The sequence below is a fragment of the Lutra lutra genome, chromosome 12 (assembly GCF_902655055.1).
Source record: "Lutra lutra chromosome 12, mLutLut1.2, whole genome shotgun sequence".
Lineage (NCBI taxonomy): Eukaryota > Metazoa > Chordata > Mammalia > Carnivora > Mustelidae > Lutra > Lutra lutra.
In genome coordinates, this window is record NC_062289.1 from 72,972,643 (window position 1) to 72,994,736 (window position 22,094).

General features: G+C 42.7%; 1 protein-coding gene across 6 annotated transcripts in view; it reads right to left on the reverse strand.

Moving 5' to 3' along the window:
* The window catches only part of NF2 (NF2, moesin-ezrin-radixin like (MERLIN) tumor suppressor), a 79,716-nt gene extending 65,230 nt beyond the window's left edge, over window positions 1-14,486 (reverse strand). For 4 of the 6 annotated variants that reach the window (XM_047696727.1, XM_047696724.1, XM_047696725.1 and 1 more), the window contains exon 1: window positions 13,873-14,484. In XM_047696727.1, coding sequence (XP_047552683.1) covers window positions 13,873-13,986 — 114 coding nt within the window. In that variant the 5' untranslated portion in view covers window positions 13,987-14,484. Of the gene's footprint in view, window positions 1-13,872 lie in introns of all 6 variants that reach the window. The other 2 variants (XM_047696728.1, XM_047696729.1) reach the window with 2 other exon arrangements.
* Window positions 14,487-22,094: the final 7,608 nt, after the last annotated feature.

A 22,094-nucleotide genomic window follows, 5' to 3' on the forward strand; every position in this document is an offset into this window, starting at 1 on the left:
GAGTTGTGCAATGAGCTTCTTCCGCCCAGATCACCTAAAATAGGATGCTAAAGCAGAGGGCCTTTGGAAATCAAATTCTTTCCTCTCATTTTTCAGACTAGGAACTGAGGCCTAGAGTTGGGGGAAAGAAGAGACATGGCCAAGATCACACAGAGGAGCTCTGCCTAGAAGCTAGGGGTTGTTCAAATACCAGTTCAGGGCTCTCAATGGGTTTATACAAGTAACACCCTGACTACAGCCCCAGACCAGATACAGGAAGTGTGCTGACCTCCTGAGCACTATGCTGACTAGGCTTGACTGAAAAACTGCCTCCTGCTTGGCTGTCCTTGAGGCCTGAGGACCAGCTCTAGACCTTGGTACCTCCTGAATCTGGGGCTTAGAGTTCACCTACTCATTCTTTGTCACAGAAGGCCCTGATCCCTGGCCTCATCCTCCTAGTGCCCAGGCCTTTGGATTCAGTCCAGTTTTGTCCCAGGCCCCAGCTGGGACAAAACCTGAACTATCAGGTTTTGGCGTGACACCTGGCCCAGAATGTTTGTCTTCTAATTGGGCTCCTTGTTTCCAAACTCTTCCCATTCCCACCCCCAAACATTTCAAGTCATTCTGCATGGAGACCACTTTAAATCGCCATGAGCACCATGGAAATCTGGGACCTTCCCTCTTAAATATCTTTCTGTGTGCTTGAATGCCTTAAATAATTGGCTATTCCAAACCTGAACTGAAGCGGGGGGGTGGGGGAAAAGGAGGTGGATTTCAAAGTTAAATAACTAACTTTTCAAAGCACATGAAAAGGTCTCAGAATAGAGAGGTTAACCAATTGCTATTTATGTGCACACACCAAATTTAAGAAAATATCAGGCTGAATAATAGGGAAGAATATTCGGACCACAAAGCTTATTAAATACGCAACCAGAAAATACTGAACTGTTGCAAAAGAAGGTCAAAGGCAAGGAATTTTAAGCCAAAGGCAAGGAATTGCAAACAGGATCATGGCAAGTGAAAAGGATTCACTTATGGAAAGTGTCCATCTGATTCAAAGGAAAACCAGACACTGATCCAATGCAACAGAGGTCATCAGTAACATCATCCACTGGCCAAAATTTAAGTCCACTGGCAAGTTCACAAAATGTTTTGAAATGGTATCTTATGGCAAATGCAAAATAATAATAATAATAATAATAATAATAATAATAATGCCATAGACAAATGATTGAGTTAGAAAGTCTAAGTACTTTACCAACGACTCAGTTATAATCCCTATAACAATCCCTTGCAGGAGAATTAGTATGCTCCCCATTTTACAGATGAGGAAACAGGCATCTGAAGAGGATTAAGGAACCTGTCTAAAGTCATTGAGCTGGTTAGGGCAGAGCCAAGGATCAGGCTCCTGAGACCAAGCTCTCCCGAGATGCTCATAACCTCTAGGCTGTGCTGCTTCAGAGTCCAGACAAGTAAACTGGAACTTGAGCTAAGACCTCTCCAACTGGGGCGCCTGGGTGGCTCAGTCATTAAGCATCTGCCTTCAGCTCAGGTCATGATCCCAGGGTTCTGGGATCAAGCCCCGCATCGGGCTCCCTGCTCAGTGGAGAGCATGCTACTCCCTCTCCCACTCCCCCTGCTTTGTTCCCTCACTGTGTCTTTCTCTGTCAAATAAATAAATAAAAACCTTAAAAAAAAAAAAAGACCTCTCTAACTGACTTGAAAATTTCGTTGTGAGGTTCAAATAAGCACTGGTCATTAGTGAGATTCTCCCGCTGTATAACAGTCCCTGTCCTCTTCTTTCTCTTTCAGAATAGACAGTGGCTCTGCGGGGACTTTAAGCAAGCTATGTACCCTGCTGGAGTCTCCAATTCCTACTCTGAAAATGAAGCCAATGACAAGACCTCCATCCTAAGTAGGTCTTGATCACTGCTATGTCCACACGGGTACTCAGTAAATATCTGTTGAGTGAATAAGTGAACGAGTCTCTGTTGTATCAAATGAGATAGTACATTTAAAGCATTTAGCATGGGGCCCGGCACACAGTAACTGTTATTCCCTAGCCCTTCCTCCTACAAAAGAGCAGACATGGGGGCCAGCAGATGGCAGCACCAGCCAGTGTATGTCCGGCTTCCTTCTATCTTCACCTGCACAACTATATCCAGCATTTCACCTGACTGCCCATGTCCCATATCCGCAGACCCAGGCCATCTGCGGGCATGCAAAAGCCCAATGGGAGAATACAGGGATAAGGCAGAAACAATCTTTCTTCTGAAATAAGAAAAAAGGTTTCTCAGTGCCCTCAAAGAGAGTCCCATTACTATACACAACTAGCAATGAAATGACCACCACTGCCCTCCAGAAGTCTGCATCCTAGAAGGGAAGCATTTGCCTAAATCTTCAAGTGTCTGGGTTGTAACATCTTACTGAAAATACCAGGGTCGTTCTTTCTGTTTTCCCCTTTCAAAGGTTTCTACTTTTTGTCCACTTGTATGTTGGAATGATCTGTAATGCTGGTGTTTAATCCAGTCATATTCCCACTTGGGTATGTGAAAACATTTGGGATGTCAACCAACAGAAGAAGGAGACTTTGTTTCCAATATAAGATGGTATTAGAATCTCTCACAACTCCACTCGGAGAGGTTTTTCATATTTGGCTCTTCTTACTGATAGATTGAATTATTAGAGTAAAATTCCAGCCTAGATAAGAAATAACATAACCGTTTAGCCTCCTGGCAAATTACGTTCAGCACCCACTTTCTCAAAATGACAAATATCAAATCTCTCAAGTGGAAAAATCCTCTGAAACAACAAGCCAACTGTGCAATGCAGCAAGTAGTGCAAGAAAGAGATTTATTCCTTATCTCTACAGCAAAAAAGTCTGAACTTATTAGCATAAGGTAACATGATTCATATGTTAACTACCACTGGTTCTGAAATTGAATCCTTAGACCACCACCTACCCTTGACCTCAAAAAAGCCAAGAATTTATCAAATACCATCTCTCTTTTTTTTTTCCAAATGCATCTGTCATCTCCTTGCATTAGTACCTTCCTCAGTTAATGTACAACATAAAAATAGCAAGAGAGAAAGACTGATAGTTTCTCAGAGCTCTAGCCTCATAAATCAAACTACTGTTACTTTTTTTTTTTTTTTTAGATTTTATTTATTTGACAGAGAGAGAGATCACAAGTAGGCAGAGAGACAGGCAGGGAGAGAGAGGGGAAGCAGGCTCCCCGCTGAGCAGAGAGCCGATGCGGGGCTCCAACCCAGGACCCTGAGATCATGACCCTAGCCGAAGGCAGAGGCCTAACCCACTGAGCCACCCAGGTGGCCCTACTGTTACTTTTTTAACAGAATATTTGAACATATTCGTTTACAAACAAATATTTACAACGAAAAGTCAATGAAATGCAACGGCTTGACAAATCACAACAGGGCAGTAACCATGGTGACCTGAGCTGCCTCCTACTTTTAGCCAACTATAGTCCCTTCTAGTTCTTACTTTCTGCCTGGCACTATGCATTCCATGAATCCTTATAAAACCTTGCAAGGCCAAATAAATAAATAAAACAAAAATTGGCAGGGTCAGTATTACTAGTTCCATTTTACTGACGTGGGAACTGAGGTCCAAAGAGCTTAGGTATCTTATCCAAGCCAGGAGTAGGTTTGCTGGAATTCAAGCCCAGGCCTATTTTATTTCAAAGCCTATACACTTTCCACTAATGCTTTGCTACTCAAAGGATGGTCCCTGAATCAGCAGCCCTGGCATCATTTGAGAATGTGTTAGAAATGCAGAATTCTCAGTCCTACTATAGAAGTACAGAGTCAGAATTCTCATTTTATCAAGATGCCAGGTCATTTACTGGCACATTTAAGTTTGACAGACTCTAAGCTATAGCATTCTGACTCTCTGAATATCACTACTCTTTTTTTTTCTTTTTTTTTTTTTTAAAGATTATTTATTTACTTATTTGACAGAGAGAGAGAGATCACAAGTAGGCAGAGAGGCAGGCAGAGAGAGAGGAGGAAGCAGGCTCCCCGCTGAGCAGAGTGCCCGATGCGGGGCTTGATCCCAGGACCCTGAGATCATGACCTGAGCCGAAGGCAGCGGCTTAACACACTGAGCCACCCAGGTGCCCCTGAATATCACTACTCTTACCTTCTTCTATAGATTAGTGGTTCTCAACACGGTGGCAGGGAGAGGGGGAGAAGGAAGGGTACTCCCCTCTCCCGGGACACTTGATGACGTCTAAAGACATTTTTGGTTGCCTCAGCTGGGAGGGTGGGGAGGTGCTACTGGCATCTAGCAGCGCTTCTGCCACCCTGACAAAGAATTATTCAGCCGAAATGTCAATAGTGTCAAGGCTGAGGGGCGCCTCTGCCTTCGGCTCAGGTCGTGATCTCAGGGTCCTGGGATCGAGCCCCACATCGGGCTCTCTGCTCAGCAGGGAGCCTGCTTCCTTCTCTCTCTGCATGCCTCTCTGCCTACTTGTAATCTCTGTCTCTGTCAAAAAAATAAATAAATAAAATCTTAAAAAAAAATGTCAAGGTTAGAAGCCCTGCGATAGCTGGTAATATTGTACATTCTCTTTGGGCCTGAGGTCTGTTTAAAGAAAAAAGAAGAGATTTTCATGGTAGAACTGTGGCTGAAGAATTCTCATACAAAATCCCCTTCCCTACCGGTCAGTCTCTCATAATCTCTCACAACATTTGCCAAACAGAAACTTAGATCTGGGGGGCACCTGGCTGGCTCAGTAGGTAAAGCATGTGACTCTTGATCTCAAGGTTGTGAGTTCAAGTCCCACACTGGGTATAGAGATTACATACATACATACATACATACACACATAAATAAGATAGATCAGGGATCAGCAAACTATGGCCCACAACACAAACCTAATTTGCCATCTATTATTGTACCATCTGAGAGCTGAGAGTAATTTTTCCATCGTTAAATGTGAAATTTACTCATTTATTTAAGATTTTATTTCTTGATTTGAGAGAGAGAGAGAACACAAGCAGGGGGAGAGGCAGAGGGAGAGGGAGAAGAAGGCTCTCTGCTGAGCAGAGAGCCGACGCAGGGCTCAATCCCAGGACCCCAGATCATGACCTGAGCCGAAGGCAGACACTTAATGACTGAGCCATTCAGGTGGCCCCTTAAATGTAAATTCTGAAACAACATTTCGTCACTTGTGAAAATTATATGAAATTCAAATTTCAGTGTTCACAAATAGTTTTACTGGAACGAAGTCATGTCTTTTGTTCCCATTTTGTCAAAGGCCACATCTTCCTTAACACAGCCTAAGATATAATTCATATACCTTAAAAATTCACTTATTTAAAGTGCACAGTTCGGGGAACCTGTGTGGCTTAGTCAGTTGGGTGGCAGCCTTCAGCTCAGGTCATGATCCCAGGGTTCTAGAATCAAGCCCCACATCCGGCTCCCTGCTCAGTAGGGAATCTGCTTCTCCCTCTCCCCCATGCATGTTCTCACTCACTCTGCTCTCTCTCTCTCATAAAAAAACCTTTTTTAAAAAATGCACAATTCAGGGGCACCTGGGTGGCTCAGTGGGTTAAAACCTCTGCCTTCGGCTCAGGTCGTGATCCCGGGGTCCTGGGATCGAGCCCCATATCAGGCTCTCTGCTTGGCAGGGAACCTGCCTCTCTGCCTACTTGTGATCTCTGTCTGTCAAATAAATAAATAAAATCTTTTTTAAAAATGCACAATTCAATGGTTTCTAGAATATTCACAGTGTTGTGCAACCATGACCCCTGTCAATTCTGGAATATATTCTTCACTCCACAAAGAAACCTTGCATCCCCTGGCTATCACTCCTGTATCCCTGTACCCTTTTCCCAGTTCTAAGCAACCACAAATCTACTTTCCATTTCCCTACATGTCCCCACTCCAGACTTGCTGATGAATGAAATAATAGGCACACTTTTGTGATTGCTGCTTCCACTTAGCAATAATGTTTTCAAGGTTTACCCATTTGTAGCATGTATTTATTATTTCATTCCTTCTTAGTGCCAAATAATATTCCATTGTACTGATATACCACCTTTTATTTACCCTTTCATCAGCTGATGGACATTTGGGTTGTTTCTACCTTTTGGCTCTTATAAATAATGTTGCTATAGATACCTGTGTACAAGTTTCTCTGTAGATACACATGAATTTCTCTTGAGTAGATACCTAGTAGTGGAATTGCTGGGTCAGATGAGAACTCTATATTTAACTGTTTGAGGGAATGGCCAGACTGTTTCTCAAAGTGGCTGCACTGTTCTACATTCCCATCAGCAGTGTATAAGGGTTCCAATTTCCTCATATTCTCACCAACATTTATTATTATATGACTTTTTGATTCTAATCATCCTAGTGGTTGGCTCTTATTGTGGTAAAGTGGTATCTCATGGTGTTTTTTATTTTCATTTCCCTGATGACTAACGATGTTGAGCATTTTTCATGTGCTTATTGGCCATTTGTGTATCTTCCTCAAAGAAATGTCTATTCAGATCCTTTGCCCATTTTTTTTAAAGTAAACTCTATACCCACCATGGGGCTTGAACTCACAACCCTGATATCAAGAGTCATGTTCTACTGAAAAGCCAGTCAGGCACCCCTCCTTTGCCCACCTTCTAATTGAGTTATTTGCCTTCTTATTACTGAGCAATAAGAGTCCTTCATAAATTTTAGGTAGAAGACCCTCATGAGATACATGATTTCCTCGTATTTCTTTTCAGTTCTTGGTGGCATCCTTCAAAGCATAAAAGTTTTTAATCTTGATGAAATCAAGTCTACTACTTTTTCTTTTCTTTTTTTTTTTTTTAAGATTTTATTTATTTATTTGACAGACGGAGATCACAAGTAGGCAGAGAAAGAGGAGGAAGCAGGCTCCCTGCTGAGCAGAGAGCCTGATGCGGGGCTCGATCCCAGGACCCCAGGATCATGACCTGAGCCAAAGGCAGAGGCTTTAACCCACTGAGCCACCCAGGCACCCAAGTCTACTACTTTTTCTTTTGTTACTCATGCTTTTGTTATATCTAAGAATCCTATGCCAAATCCAAAGTCATGAAGATTTATCCGTTTTAACGGTGTTATAGTTTTAGTTCTTATATTTACATTTTTGATGCATTTTTAATTTTTGTATGTGGTATGAAATAAGGGTTCAACTTCATTGTTTTGCATGTGGCTCACCAGTTGTCTCAGCACTGTTGGTAAGTCTATTCATTCCTCCATTGAACGGCCTTGACACCCTTGTCAAAAATCAGTTAACCGGGGGCACCTGGGTGGCTCAGTGGGTTAAGCCGCTGCCTTCGGCTCAGGTCATGATCTCAGGGTCCTGGGATCGAGTCCCGCATCGGGCTCTCTGCTCAGCAAGAGGCCTGCTTCCCTCTCTCTCTCTGCCTGCCTCTCTACTTGTGATCTCTCTCTGTCAAATAAATAAATAAAATCTTAAAAAAAAAAAATCAGTTAACCGTAGATAAATCGATCTATTTCTGGACTCTCAGTTCTATTCCATTGATCTATATGCCAGTACTATACTGCCTTGACAATGGTTGTAGTTAGTTTTGAAATAAGGAAGTAGGAGTCTTCCTACTTTCCTCTTCTTTTACAAGATTGTTTTAGCTATTCTAGATCCCTTGCAATTCCATATAAATTTTAAAATCAGATTTTCAATTTCTACAAAGAAATAAACTGGGATTCTGATAGAGATTATGCTGAATGAGTAGATCGGCTAGGGGAATACTGCCCCCTTAACAATGTTAAATCTTATGATCTATGAACAAGGGATAACTTTCCATTTCTTTAGGTCCTTTAATTTCTACCAACAATGTTTTAATAATTTTCAGAGTATAAGTTTTACACTTCATTGGTTAAATGTGTGCCTAAGTATTTTATACTTTTTGATACTATTGTAAATAGAATTTTCATTTTCATATTGTTCGTTGCAAGCATATAGAATTACAAGCGATTTTCGTGTATTGCTCTTGTATCCTGCCACCTTGTTTAACTCATTTATTAGTTCGAATAGTTTTATAGGAAAATCCCTATAGGGGATTTCTTAGAGTCTATATACGTGATCATATTATCTCTGAATATATTTTTATTTTCTTCCTTTCCAATATGAATGTCTTTTATTTCATTTTCTTGCTTAAGTGTCCTGGCCAGAACCTCTAGCACACTGTTGAACAGAAGTGGCAAGATAGGGGCGCCTAGGTGGCTCAGTTGGTTAAGTGGCTGCCTTTGGCTCAGATCATGATCCCCGGTACTCAGATGGAGCCCGCATAGGGCTCCCTGCTCAGTGGAGAGCCTGCTTCTCCCTCTCACTGCCACTCTGCCTATTTGTGTCCTCTCTCTATATATCAAATAAATAAATCTTAAAAAAAAAAAAACTGGCAAGATAGGGGCACCTCAGATGGCTAAGGGTCTGCCTTCAGCTCAGGTCATGATCTCAGAGTCCTGCAATCAAGTCCCACAGCAGGATACCTGCTCAGCAGGGAGTCTGCTTCTCCCTCTCCCTCTGTCTCTGTCTTTCCCCTTGCTCATTTCATGCTCTCTCAAATAAATAAAATCTTAAAAAAAAAAAGTAGCAAGATATCCTTGTCTTATTCCTATTCCTGATCTCACTATTAAGTATGATAGTTAGCTGTGGGTTCTTCACAGATACTCTTTATCAGGTTGAGGAAGCTCCCTTCTATTCCTATTTTGTTCAGTGTTTTTTCATGAAATGCTGCTGGATTTTGTGTTTTGGCATGTATTGAAATATCATGTGATTTTTTTTATTCTATTGATATGATGTATTATGTTAATTGATTTTCAGATATTAAACCAACCTTGAATTCCTGGAATAAATCTCACTGGGTTATGATGTATGATATACATATATAGGTGTATCATATAGATAGATAGATAGATGCTGGATTCAGTTTGCTAATATTTTTGTTAAGAATTTTTGCTTCCGGGGTGCCTGGATGGCTCAGTTAAAGCCTCTGACTTCGACTCAGATCATGATCCCAGGGTCCTGGGATCGAGCCCCGCATCAGGCTCTCTGCTCGGCAGGGAGCCTGCTTTCCCCCCTCTCTCTCTGCCTGCCTCTCTGCCTACTTGTGATCTCTGTCTGTCAAATAAATAAATAAAATCTAAAAAAAAAAAAAAAAGAATTTTTGCTTCCAGGAGTACCTGGGTGGCTCAGTTGGTTAAGCATTTGCCTTCAGCTCAGGTAGAGATCCCGGGGTCCTGGGATTGAGTCCTGTGGTCCTGTGTTGGGGCTCCCTGCTCAGCAGGGAGTCTACCTCTCCCTAACCGCCCCCCCAGCTCATGCTCTTTCTCTCTATATATAAAATAAATAAAATTTTAAAAAATAAGAATTTTTGCTTCCATATTTTTTTTAAGTAATCTACACCCAACATGAGGCTGGAACTCACAACTCCAAGATCAAGAGTCACATGACCCACTAACTGAGACAGTCAGGCACCCCGTTTTGCTTCCATATTCATAAGAGATTTTAGTCTCTAGTTTTCTTGTGATTGCTTTGTCAGGTTTTGATATCAGGGTAATGCCAGCCTCATAAAATGAGTTGGGAAGTAGTCCCTGCTCTCCTATTCTTTTGAAAGAGCATGTGAAGAACTGGTATTAATTGTTCTTGAAATGTTTGGTAGAATTCAGTAATAAAGCCATTTGGGCCTTTAGTACATACAGTCTGGACATTTCTTTGTGGGCGTTGTTATTACCAATTTAATCTCTTCACTGGTTATAGGTCTGTTCAGATTGTCTGTTTCTTCTTGAGTAAATTTTGGTAGTTGGTGTCTTTCCAGGAATTTGTCCATCTCATTTAAGTTATCTAATTATTTGGGGTACAGTTGTCATTTTACTTTTGTTTTCTATGTGTTTCACGTTTTTGTTTCTCCATCCCTCCTTTACTACTTGTTTACATTAGGTGAATATTTTCTAATGAAGCATTTACATTTATTTAGTGATTTCTTCATATCTTTTAAGTGTTTTGGGGAAATTTTTTTAGTGGTTGCTCCAGGGTTTAGCAGATAAATCTTATCAGAATGAGCTTGAGATTTATACTAGCTTAATTCCAGTGATATATACATCCTATGTATCTATATATATAGATCCTGTATCTATATATATATCCTGTATCTATATATACCTATATATCCTTTCACTTTTCACCTTTTTTGTAGACTATTTATATTTGTATATTAAAATTATATATATATATATTATATATGTATATATACACATATATATTATATATATGTGTGTATATACACACACACATATATATATAAAAATTACAAACCCAACAATACATTGTTGTTGTTACTTGACCATCTGTGGTCATTTCCTTAGCCCATTACAGATTTGCTTCCATCTACCTCCTTTGTGCTGTTATTGGAAAGTACACTACACATATATTATATTTGTATGTTATAGGCCCAACAGTACATTATATACGTTATTTTATACAATTGCTCTTTAAATCAATTACAAGAAAAGAAAAATATTAATTTATACTGTCTTTTGTCATTATATAATTACTTTTCCCAGTGCTCTTTTTTTATTCCATGTAGATTTGATTACTGTCTGAGGCCACTTGCTTTCAGCCTGAAGAACTTCCTTTAGTATTTCTTGTAAAGCAAGTCTTTGAACAACATCTACAATTTGCATTTACCTGGGAAAGTCTTTATTTCACCTTCATATTTGAAATAGCCATTTTGAAATATTATAGGATTCTTAGTTGACAAGTTTTTTCTTTGGCCACTTTGAATATGTTATCCCATAGCCTCTGGCATCCAGATTCTGCAGAGAAGACAGCTGTTAATCTTACTGGGGTTTCCTTGTATGTTATAAGTCCTTTTTCTCTTGTTGCTTTCAAGATTTTCTCCTTGTCTTTGACTTTCCAAATTTCCCCTTTTTCTATTTGTGGATCTCTTTGTGTTTATCCTCCTTGGAGTCTACTGAGCTTCCTGAATGTCTACGCTATTGTTTTTCAACAAATTCAGAAAGTGTCAGCTACTTTTTTTTTTAAATATTTTTTCTCTCTCCTCTCCTGGTATTCCCATACATATGTGCACTTAATGATTTCCCACATTTTTCTGAGGCTCTGTACCTTTTTCTTCATTGTTTTTTCTTTCTATTTTTCAGCTTGCATCATCTCTATCATTCTATCTTCAAGCAGGCTAATTCTTTCATCTGCCTGTTTGAATCTACTCTGAGCCCCTCTAATGAATTTTTAACTTCAGTTATGGTGCTTTACAACTCCAGAATTTTCATTTGGTTCTTTTCTGTAATTCCTATCTTTTAACTTGATCTTCTACTACTTGATGTGAAAATGTCATACCTTCCTTCTTTAATCATGCTTTCCTTTAGTCCTGAGAACATATTTGTAATGATTATTTGAAATCTTTTCTGCTAAATCTGACATCTGGTTGCTCTCATGGCAATTTCTACTGCTAGTTTGTTTCCATTGTCTGGGTCATATTTCCCTACCTTTTTGCATGTCTCACAATTTTTTTGCAGGAAACTGGACATTTTAAGTAATATATCATCTAAATAATATAGATACTGGACTGGTTCTCCCTACCCCAGTCCCAGGGCTTTTTATCGTTCTTTACTTATTTAGTGATTGGCTGGAATGTTTTAGTGAAATCTATTTCATTCACACAGTGTTAAGGCCTGTGATGTTGTTGTTCCTCAAAGACACACAAATTTGTTTATGGCTACAGTCATCCTGGAGTGACAGTGGTTTCAGCAGGGCACTTTCTCTTCCCCTGATCACACCTAGCTGTTAAAACTCCTTTAATCATGTCTTACTGTTCTATTATTTTCAACCAGACCCTGGGGCATAACTTGGTCTACAAAATAATCCAATCAAAGGTGACTCTTTTGAGGGAACAGTTTATTCAATCCCATAAGGGATCTTCCCCACCCCATCTTAATCTTTGACTCTCTGCCTGCAAAGTAGTGGGTCTACAGCCTAGGCTGTATCTTCATTAAATCCATAATCTCCTCCCAACTCCCCTTCACCAAATCGTCCAGGTTTTTTGTTTGTTTGTTTTTGTTGTTTTTAAGATTTTTTTGACAGAGAGAGAGACAGCAAGAGAGGGAACACAAGTAGGGGAATGGGAGACGGAGAAAGCGGCTTCCTGCGCAGTGGAGAGCCAGATGTAGAGCTCAATCCCAGGACCCTGGGATCATGACCAGAGCTGAAGGCAGACACTTAACACAGACACTTAACAACTGAGCCACCCAGGTGCCCCCCAAATCCTCCAGTTTTTAAGAGTTCCCTTAGTCATAAACTTCTCCACATTTTGCTGCAAATGAAGTAACTGTCTTTGGGAAAAGAGCAGGAACCACAGGTTTTAAAGCCTTCTTCTCCTTCTAGGTAAAATCTCTGAATCCTTGATGGAAGGGGTGGGATGGCACACAACAGCCTAAGATTTTCTCAGTTTGCCTCCTCTGGTATGGAACCACCATTATGCAAGCTGGGTCTGGGATGAGAGCAACTGGGGAGCCCCAGTAGTCATGTGCCATGTTCAAGGCACAGCTCCCATTCTGTGAGTAGGAGCTGGATAGAAGGAAGACTCATATTTCAACTACACACACCTGGGACTGTCTCAGCAACAAGTAGGCTTGAGCAGGATAAGAAACACTGAAGTACTGCTCCTCCTGGGAAGAAAGTGGTCTGACAGGGAGCTAGGGGAAGAGGGAGCCCTGTGTTCTGGACTGCAGCAGTCTGGAATGGAATCTCCACCTTGCTGAGTTGGAAGTGGGGAGAGAGGTAGCAGCCTTGGTTCAAATACTATAGACTCTCGCCTCTTAGCAAATTTTCAGATTTTCTTGAATAGATGTTTATTCATTTGATAAATGTTTGCCCTTAGGGCCATTTCCAGATGGTTTAAATTGTTGAGTTTTTTTAAATAATTTTCACCAGTCTTACAGACGAGCAAGGTCAATGACACCCCTCACACTGTCATGCTGGAAATGAATCCTAAGCTGCTTTTGTGCTATAGTAGCTGAGCTGAAGAGCTAAGTTGTAACAGAGATCCCATGGCCTGCAAAGCTGAAAGTATTTACTACGTGGCCCTTCACTGAAAAAGTCTGTCAACCCCTGACTTAGGTCACTACTATCAATGCTGCTGTTTCACAGACCACACTTTGGACTAGCAAGGACTTAAATTACTTGAGAGACAGTACTTTTGGCTAAAAGCTTGACTTGAAATCCCACTTTGCCACTTACTAGATGATGTATGGTTTGGGGTACCTACCTCATTGGGTAGTTGTGAGAATTAAATGTAGGAGCATCTGACACTTAGAATATATTCAACAAATAGTAACTGTTCTCATCATGATGTAAACTGCATCAAAAGTATTAGTTATCAACTGTTTCCTTTAAGGCTTTTGGAAAAGGGAAAGAAGTACAGACTTTCCAATATACAAGATGCAACTTTTAATGCCTGGGGCACATAATAATATCTAATGAAGTAAAAAAATAAATAAATAAAAAGCCCACAGAGCTGGAACTTAAGCTTGACACCAGAATTCGCCACCATGGATGCTTCCAGCCTCTTGCAGTAACAATGAATGAAAACCTTCAGGAAGTGCTTCCAAACCCAAAAGCCCTATGAAAAATGAGCAGCAATTATCTTTAACGTGAGGATTTGGGCCTAGATGGCTCCTTCCGGTTCTGGTCACCTCTGTCTATGCTCAGAAACGATATAAGCTGAATCCCTCAAGCTTCCACCTTGACTGTCACCGCGGCAGGGGGGCCCCAGTTCGTGCCCGACCCACGACAGGGCCCGGCGAGCGGGGATTCCGCCGGATTCCGCCAGGCTCCCCCTTGCCGCAGCCCGTCGGGGCTGCCAGCCGGTTACCTCGCAATTGAACTCCATCTCGGCGTCCATGGTGACGATCCGCACGGTGAACGTCTTGGGCTGCTTCCTCTTGAGCGAGCTGAAGCTCATACGGGAGGCGATGGCCCCGGCCATGGCGCGGGGCTCAGACTCGGGACCCTCGCGCCCCGAGGCCTGCGCTCTGGACCTGTTAGCCCCCCTGGAGGAGTCGCACAGGCCTCAGGGCCACCATGGTAGCCAACTGGCCGGCCTGGGAGCTGTCTGGTCGGCACGGGCCCCCAGCGGCCAGCATGGGCCGTGAGGACCCTGCCCCGGGTGCGTAAAGGGGAGTTGGGGGGCGGGCCCTTACGGCCACGGGGACGAAACACGAGCCAGGACCGACGGGGTGGGCTCGGCCCGGCGCTCAGGGACTCGGGCCCGGGACGCTGGGGACGCCTCGGGACAGGGCCCCTAGACAGCAGCAGCCCAGCCCCCGCGCGCCTCTCAGCGGCCGGTGAAGGTCTCGGGGCCGCGCTGCGGCCAGGCGCGCACGTGCGCGCGTGGCTGTCACCGTCTCCGCTCCGCGCGCCCGCAGGAAGTGTCCCCTCCCCACAGACCCCGGCCTGCTCCCCGCCCCGCCCTCAGGCCCCAGATCATTACACACAGCGCAACCGAACCGGCGGCTGCCGCCCGGACTCTCCGGTTGGCTGAGAACCGCTAGGGAGGCGGGACTTTTCCCTCCCGTCCGCCCCACTTCAGAAAGGCCTCACCAATTGGAAGTTCCGCTGTGATTGGAGGCGCGGGCCTGGACTCGGCGTTGAGTGGTCATAGCGGCAGTCACTCCGAACGCTTTTGTTCTCAGGGAGTACGCCTACTCTAGCAAGATTGGTTGAGGCATCGGAACTCGGCGCGCCTTCTCCCGGGAACCACGTAGCGGCTGGTCCCCAGTTGCGTGTGGGTCAGTGAGGGACTGTCGGTCGGTCCAAGTACCTGCCGAGTGTGGCGCCCCAGCAGGCTGTGTTTCGGACACCCGGCGGACAATCCTCCTTGGCACTTAATTGCATATACTGACCTCTGTGTTTCTCAAACTTTTAAATCACGTGGAGGCTGCTTAGGTTGCCTGTGCTCTCTCCCAGATCCTCTTCTCTTTGGGAGAAATTGTATTATTACCAAGGGAGGATAATAATTGTACCTACCTCGTGGGGTTGTTGAGGAATTTAAGGTAGTTAAAACATATAAAGCTTTAGAACGGTGGCTGGCACATACTAAATTGAAACCCATGAAATTGCTTTTTTTTTTTTTTTTGTAAGTATAAATTGGTCGAAAAATGAAAGCTTTTCTCATTTTGTACTCTGACTTCCATTTTCAAACCATATATGTGTTTTCTTTATTTTTTAAGTGTCACCAAGTTAAAATGGGTGTGTTGTGAGGTGGGGGAATATATAGTTTTCTGTATTAAAAAAAAAATCCTACTTTTAAATAACTCTTAATGGTTGAGTAGACAGTTTCCTGTTTTGACTGAAGAATAAGCAGTCCTTAAATGTTAACTATCATTAGCATCACCTCAGTACAGTTGGGAAAAGTGAGAAGCTCAGCAGGACAGAGCCACATGCTAACTATTATCTAGATAATGAGAAGCAAAGATGGGACTGAAAACCCTGATTTATCCCATCCAGAGCTTGCTGGCATTACTATTTCTTTTTTAAAAGATTTTATTTATTCATTTGACAGAGATCACAAGTAGGCAGAGAGGCAGGCAGAGAGAGGAGGAAGCAGACTCCCTGCTGAGCAGAGAGCCCAATGGGTGGCTGGATCCCAGGACCCTGGGATCATGACCTGAGCCAAAGGCAGAGGCTTTAACCCACTGAGCCACCCAGGCGCCCCAGTGTTACCATTTCACTGCCCTGCTTCCCTAAGTGTGGCTGCCCAGTTGCTCCCTGTTGCAGCCCCGCAAACTATGAACTACCATTCTGGAGCACACAGCAGACACCATTGCTGTAACCATACCATAGCATAAATCTAGATCTCTACAGGCCCCTTTGGGGCCATGAATCACCAGCGTTTGCTGGCCCACCCAGCAAAGCTGTGTGGGGGAACTTTATATCCTGTCTACTGCTAGCAAATTCTCCCCACCAAAATGATTGTTCAGAGTAGTGTGGACTTGAAGCGAGAGTGTCTTCATTTTAATTGCTTCAGTTCTTCCCCACAGGTGGGAGAATGAGGGTGGATTCTCCTAAGGGCTCCCCCACACATGGTCAACAACTCAGGACTTTAACCCAGGGCCAGGACTGCTGACAAAAAATAAGTGATTCTGGGATCCTACTGAGGAGTAGAAAGAGGATGTAGATCAGATGGCAGGGGTAAAAAATGACATTGATGGCCAGTAGTAGCTCCTTTTTATGGAAAGCTTACTAGGTGCTAGGCACAAGGCTAATAGGCCAAACATGCCAAATTTAAACATTCTTGGGGAGACCCCCAGATAGAAACATGGGTCTGGATCTCAGAAGGGAGGCTAGGATGAGAAATAAAAATAGATGTAATGGAATATTATGCTAGCATTAAAAGGGCCATTCACAGAAAATAAACACAAATGATAATACCTACCAGATAAGGGCTTGAGCAGGAATAATTCAAGCAAAGCTCATTAAGAAAGATCTGGGGGACCCTGACTGGCTCAGTCAGTAGACCATGCAACTCTTTTCTTTTATTTTATTTTATTTTTTAAGACTTTATTTATTTATTTGAGAGAGAGAGAACACAAGTGAGATAAGGGGCAAAGGGAGAAGCAGACTTCCCCACTGAGCAGGGAGTCTGATACCCTGAGCTGAAGGCAGATGCTTAACCAACTGAGCCACCCAGGCGCCCTGAGCACGTAACTCTTATTATTTTTTTTTAAGATTTTATTTATTTATTTGACAGAGAGAGACATAGCAAGAGAGGAACACAAGCAGGGGGAGTGGGAGAGGGAGAAGCAGGTTTCCTGCCAAGCAGGGAGCCCGATGCAGGGTTCTGTACCAGGACCCTGGGATCATGACCTGAGCTGAAGGCAGATGCTTAATGACTGAGCCACTCAGGCGTCCCCCTGAGCATGTAACTCTTGATCGTGGGGTTGTGAGTTTGAACCCCACATTGGGAGGTAAAGTGTACTTAAAAAAATTTTTTTTTAATTTTTTTTAAAAGATTTTATTTATTTGACAGAGAGAGACACAGCGAGAGAAGGAACACAAGTAGGGGAATGGGAGACAGAGAATCAGGCCTCCTGACGAGCATGGAGCCAGATCCCAGGACCCTGGGACCATGACCTGAGCCGAAGGCAGGTGCCCAACAACTAAACCACACAGATGCCCCCAAAATATATACATACTTTTTAGAAAAATAATTAAGGGGCCCCTGGCTGGCTCAGTGGGTGGAGCATGTGACTTTTGATCTCAGGGTCATGAGTTCAAGCCCCACGTCGGGGTTAGAGAATACATAAAAAAATAAAACCTTGAAAAAGAAACAAAGAGGGGCGCCTGGGTGGCTCAGTGGGTTAAGCCTCTGCCTTCGACACAGGTCGTGGTCTTGGGGTCCTAAAATCAAGCCCTGCATCGGTCTCTCTGCTTGGCAGGGAGCCTGCTTCCTCCTCCTCTCTGCCTGCCTCTCTGACCACTTGTGATCTCTGTCTGTCAAATAAATAAATAAAATCTTTTAAAAAGAAAGAAAGAAAGAAAAGAAAAGAAAGAAAGATCTGGACACACAGACCCCAGTTAGTAAATACATGTTGAATGAAGAAATAAAGGACATAAGGAAATACCTAATGGTCTCACCTATGGGAACAGTATTAATAGCTACAATATCTTAAGTGCCTACCATATAAGGTACTCTGCAAAGGGCTTTGCACGCTTTATTTCTTTTGATCTTTATCAAAACCCTGTTTGGTACGTACTGTATCCTCAGTTTACACATGAAACTGACTAAGGCTGAAAGGAGGTAATTTACCCAAGATCATAACTGGAAGAGATGCAATTTGCATCCAGGACAGTTTTTTGTTTGTTTGTTTGTTTTTTAAGATTTTATTTATTTATTTATTTGACAGAGATCACAGGTGGGCAGAGAGACAGGAAGAGAGAGAGGGGGAAGCAGGCTCCCTGCTGAGCAGCGAGCCCGATGTAGGGCTCAATCCCAGGACCCTGAGACCATGACCTGAGGTGAAGGCAGAGGCTCAACCCACTGAGCCACCCAGGGGCCCCTCCAGGACAGTTTTTATCTAGATTTCACCTGAGTTACATTTGGTTCCTCCATTCTTCCAGAAGATCAGTGGCTCTCAAAGTAAGGTCCATTTTCTCCAGGAGACATTTGGCAACATCTAAAAGTTTTTTTTTTTTTTTCTTTTTGATTGTCACAAGTAGGGGATGTTCCTGCACTCCATGGTAAAGTCTGAGAATGCTCTTAAACATTGAACAATGCACAAGACAACCTCCCACAACGAAGAATTAGGCAACCCAAAGTATCAATAGGGTCCAGCTAAAGAAATCCTTCTCTAGAGCAATTATTCTTTTTTTTTTAAGATTTATTTATTTACTTGAGAGAGAGAGAGAGAGAGAGAGAGTACAAGTGGAAATGGCAGAGGAAGAAGGAGAGAGAATCTCAAGCGGACTCCGTGCTCAGTGCAGAGCTGGACACTATCACGACCTGAGTTGGTGCTTAACTTACCATGCCACCCAGGCACCCCTAGGGCAATGGTTCTTTAACTGTTTTTGTGGGCTTTTTTTTTTTTAAGTCAAAAATACTCTATCAAAAATCTGATAAAACCAGTGGACTTTCTCCACAAAGTACTACACACACACACACACACACATATGCACAAAACTTTAGAATGTTCATGAAAAGACTCCTCCAAAGTAAATATTAACCCCCAACGTAAATCAGCTCATCACCAAGATTGAATCAACTCTTGCCAGATGCTGCATGTGAATGCAAGATTATAAACTGTCTGCCAAAAATTGAACTTTGTTGTTTCTGGAATTACTTTTACTGTAACTTGGCATGACACCAGTGTCCCACACTAAGGGTGTTATGAGGAACAGCCCCATGGAGCTCTGCCTTCAGTAGAGATTTAACTGACAGAGGTACACACAGCACCTTTTCTAGGAAGACTTGCAAGAGAAATGTCTCTTAAACTCTGGCACTTATAATTCTCATGGGAGACTGGTTTGCTTTCTATTATTTAATAACATTCGTGGTGTTTTCCTTATCTCAAAAGTAGTCCATATGTGTTACAGAAAAGAAATAGAAAGTGCAGATAAGCAGTGTGGTGGCATAATTCTAAAATGTTCCCCACTGAGACACCTGGCATGGTTCAGTTGGTTAAGCGTCTGCCATCAGCTCAGGTCATGACCCTGGGATCCTGGGGTCCATCGAGCCTGGACTCTTGCTTAGTGGACATTCTGCCTCTTCCTCTCCCTCTGCCCCTCCTCTTGTTTGTGCTCTATCTCTCTCACTCAAATAAATAAATAAAATCTTTAAAAAAATACCTAAAAATTTTTTAAAAAGCAAAAAACAAAATGTCCCCCATTGATCTACAGACTTGCACAATCCTCCCCATTGGCCATGGGCAAGATCCAATAGATATGATGGAATATTATTCCTGTGATTATGTTGCTTTATACAGCAAAGGGAATTTTTGCAGATAAAATGCCCTAATCAGTTGTGTTTATCAAAAGAGAGATTATCCCAGGAGGATACCGAACTCATCAGGTGAACTCTTTTTTGTTTTTTAATTCCAGTATAGTTAGCATACAATGTTATATTAGTTTTAGGGGTACAATTTAGTATCAGGTGAATTTTTTTTTTAAGATTTTATGTATTTATTCAAGAGAGAGAAAACAGAGCCAGGGGCAGGGGCGGTAGGTGGTAAAGAGGGAGAGGGACAAACAGATTGTGCCCTGAGCACAGAGCCCTGAGCAGTGCTTGACGAAGGGCTCGATTCCATGACCCAGAAATCATGACCTGAGCTGAAATCAAGAGTCGGACACTTAACCGACTGAGTCACTCAGGCGCCCCTCCAGATGGACTCTTAAAAGGAGATTTAGGGATCAAAGATAAAGGAAGTCCAAGAGGGGCACCTGGGTGGCTCAGTGGGTTAAAGCTTCTGCCTTCGGCTCAGGTCATGATCCCAGGGTCCTGGGACTTCTGGGAGTGGAGAGTGCCAGCTGTCGGATCTGACAGCTAGCAAGAAAACAGGGAATTGAATCCCACAGCCGCAAGGAGCTTACTCCTGAGTAAGCTAGGGAGGAGGATCCTGAGCTCCAGGGCAGAACCACGGAACGGCTGACAGTTTGATTTCAGCTTTGTGAAACCCTGCACAGAAGATCATACTAAGCCATGCCTGCATTCAAGACCCATGATCACTCTCAGATAATAAATGTAATTACCACTAAGTGTGTGGTAATTTGTAAACACAGCCGTAGAAAATCGACACCAGCAGAGAGAAATAAACAAACAAAAACAACGAATGAAATGTTTTATTTTGAAGTAATCAGACCTCTCCCATCATGTCCTCTACCCAGTTTCCTTTTTTTTTTTTTTTTTAAGATTATTTATTTATTTGACAGAGAGAGACACAGAGGAACACAAGCAGGAGGAGTGGGAGAGGGAGAAGCAGGCTTCCCACCGAGCAGGAAGCTCCATGTGGGGCTCAATCCCAGGAACACCAGATCAGGACCCGAGCCAAAGGCAGACACTTAATGACTGAGCCACCCAGGCATCCTTTTACCTAGTTTCTTTGATGGCAACACCACCAAGGAAGCTAGAACAAGAGCCAAGGCCACAAATGGAATTAACAGGCCTTTTCAATGATCAGAAACCCATAGCAACACCCAGCAGATTTAAGTTACAGTTAATGATATAAAATGTGCTGGTACAAACCATTAAATCCTTTAAAGGCTAATTTCCCCCTGAACTCCCTCTCACCAAATTGTTTGGCTAAACTAACACGTGAGTGATAGTTGCTCCTTTGTACTGCACAAATGGGACAATTTCCCCCATTCATTTCGTTTGCAGTAAATTTATTAAAATAATTTCAGGGGCACCTGGGTGGCTTAGTTGGTTAAGCACCTGACTCTTAATTTTGGCTCGGGCCCTGATCTCAGGGTTGTGATCTTGGATCAAGCTCCACACTGGGCATGAAGCCTGCTTAAAATTCTCTGGGGGCACCTGGGTGGCTCAGTGGGTTAAGCCTCTGCCTTTGGCTCAGGTCATGGTCTCAGAGTCCTGGGATCAAGGCCCGTGTCGGGCTCTCTGCTTGGCAGGGAGCCCGGCCTCCCCCTGCCCCCGCCTGCCTCTCTGCCTACTTGTGGTCTCTGTCTGTCAAATAAATAAATAAAATCTTTAAAACAAAACAACAACAAAAAAAACCCCATTCTCTCTCTGCCTTAGGCATCTGGGTGGCTTAGTCAGTTAGGTGTCTGCCTTTGGCTCAGGTCATGATCCCAGGGTCTGGGGAATTGAGTCCCACATCAGGCTCCCTGCTCAGCTAGGAGTTTGCTTCTCCCTCTGCCTGCCATGCCCGCTGCTCGTGCTCTCTCTCCCTCTCTCTCTCTCTGTCAAATAAATAAAATCTTTAAAAAAATTTTTTTTAAATATATTTTCTTTTTCCCTCTGCTCCCCCCACCCAATAATAAAAAAATAATAAAACACAGCCAGATCTCAACATAGCCATATGTGTGTGGTTGGCACAATGCCCTCCGGGGTCCTGGGCTAATGCTGAGAGGGGGCAGATGCAGAAAGAAACAAATTCTAACTTGCATCGTCCCCTGGCTAACCTTTCATATAGTCCATATTGTTTTGTGATTTGCTAATTGTTACTCATCAATATGTTGTGAATATTTTCCCTATCATTACATATTCTATAATAAAGTCTTCAAGGGCTGCATAGGATCCTATGTATGGATATCATTTAGTTTTTCTCTCTTAACACATGTTGTATATCGTGTAACCAATCCCATTTCTTTCTTGGAGTTTGCTGTAAGGAAGCTCAGAGTCAGATTTACAGTCAGCCTCTGGCAATTGCACAGGCCTTGCCTTATCTGTGGCTTTCCTGCCCTTGTTCCTTACTTTGCAGTAACTTTTTCCCTACCCACTCACTGTTTATTTGTTGCACTATTTGTTGTATTTTTACTCAGTTATGGATCCCTTAACTAAAGCTTTTTTCGATTATTTTTCTTAAGTTAATATATATAATATAAAGTTATATTATATATATTATATATTTATATATTATATAA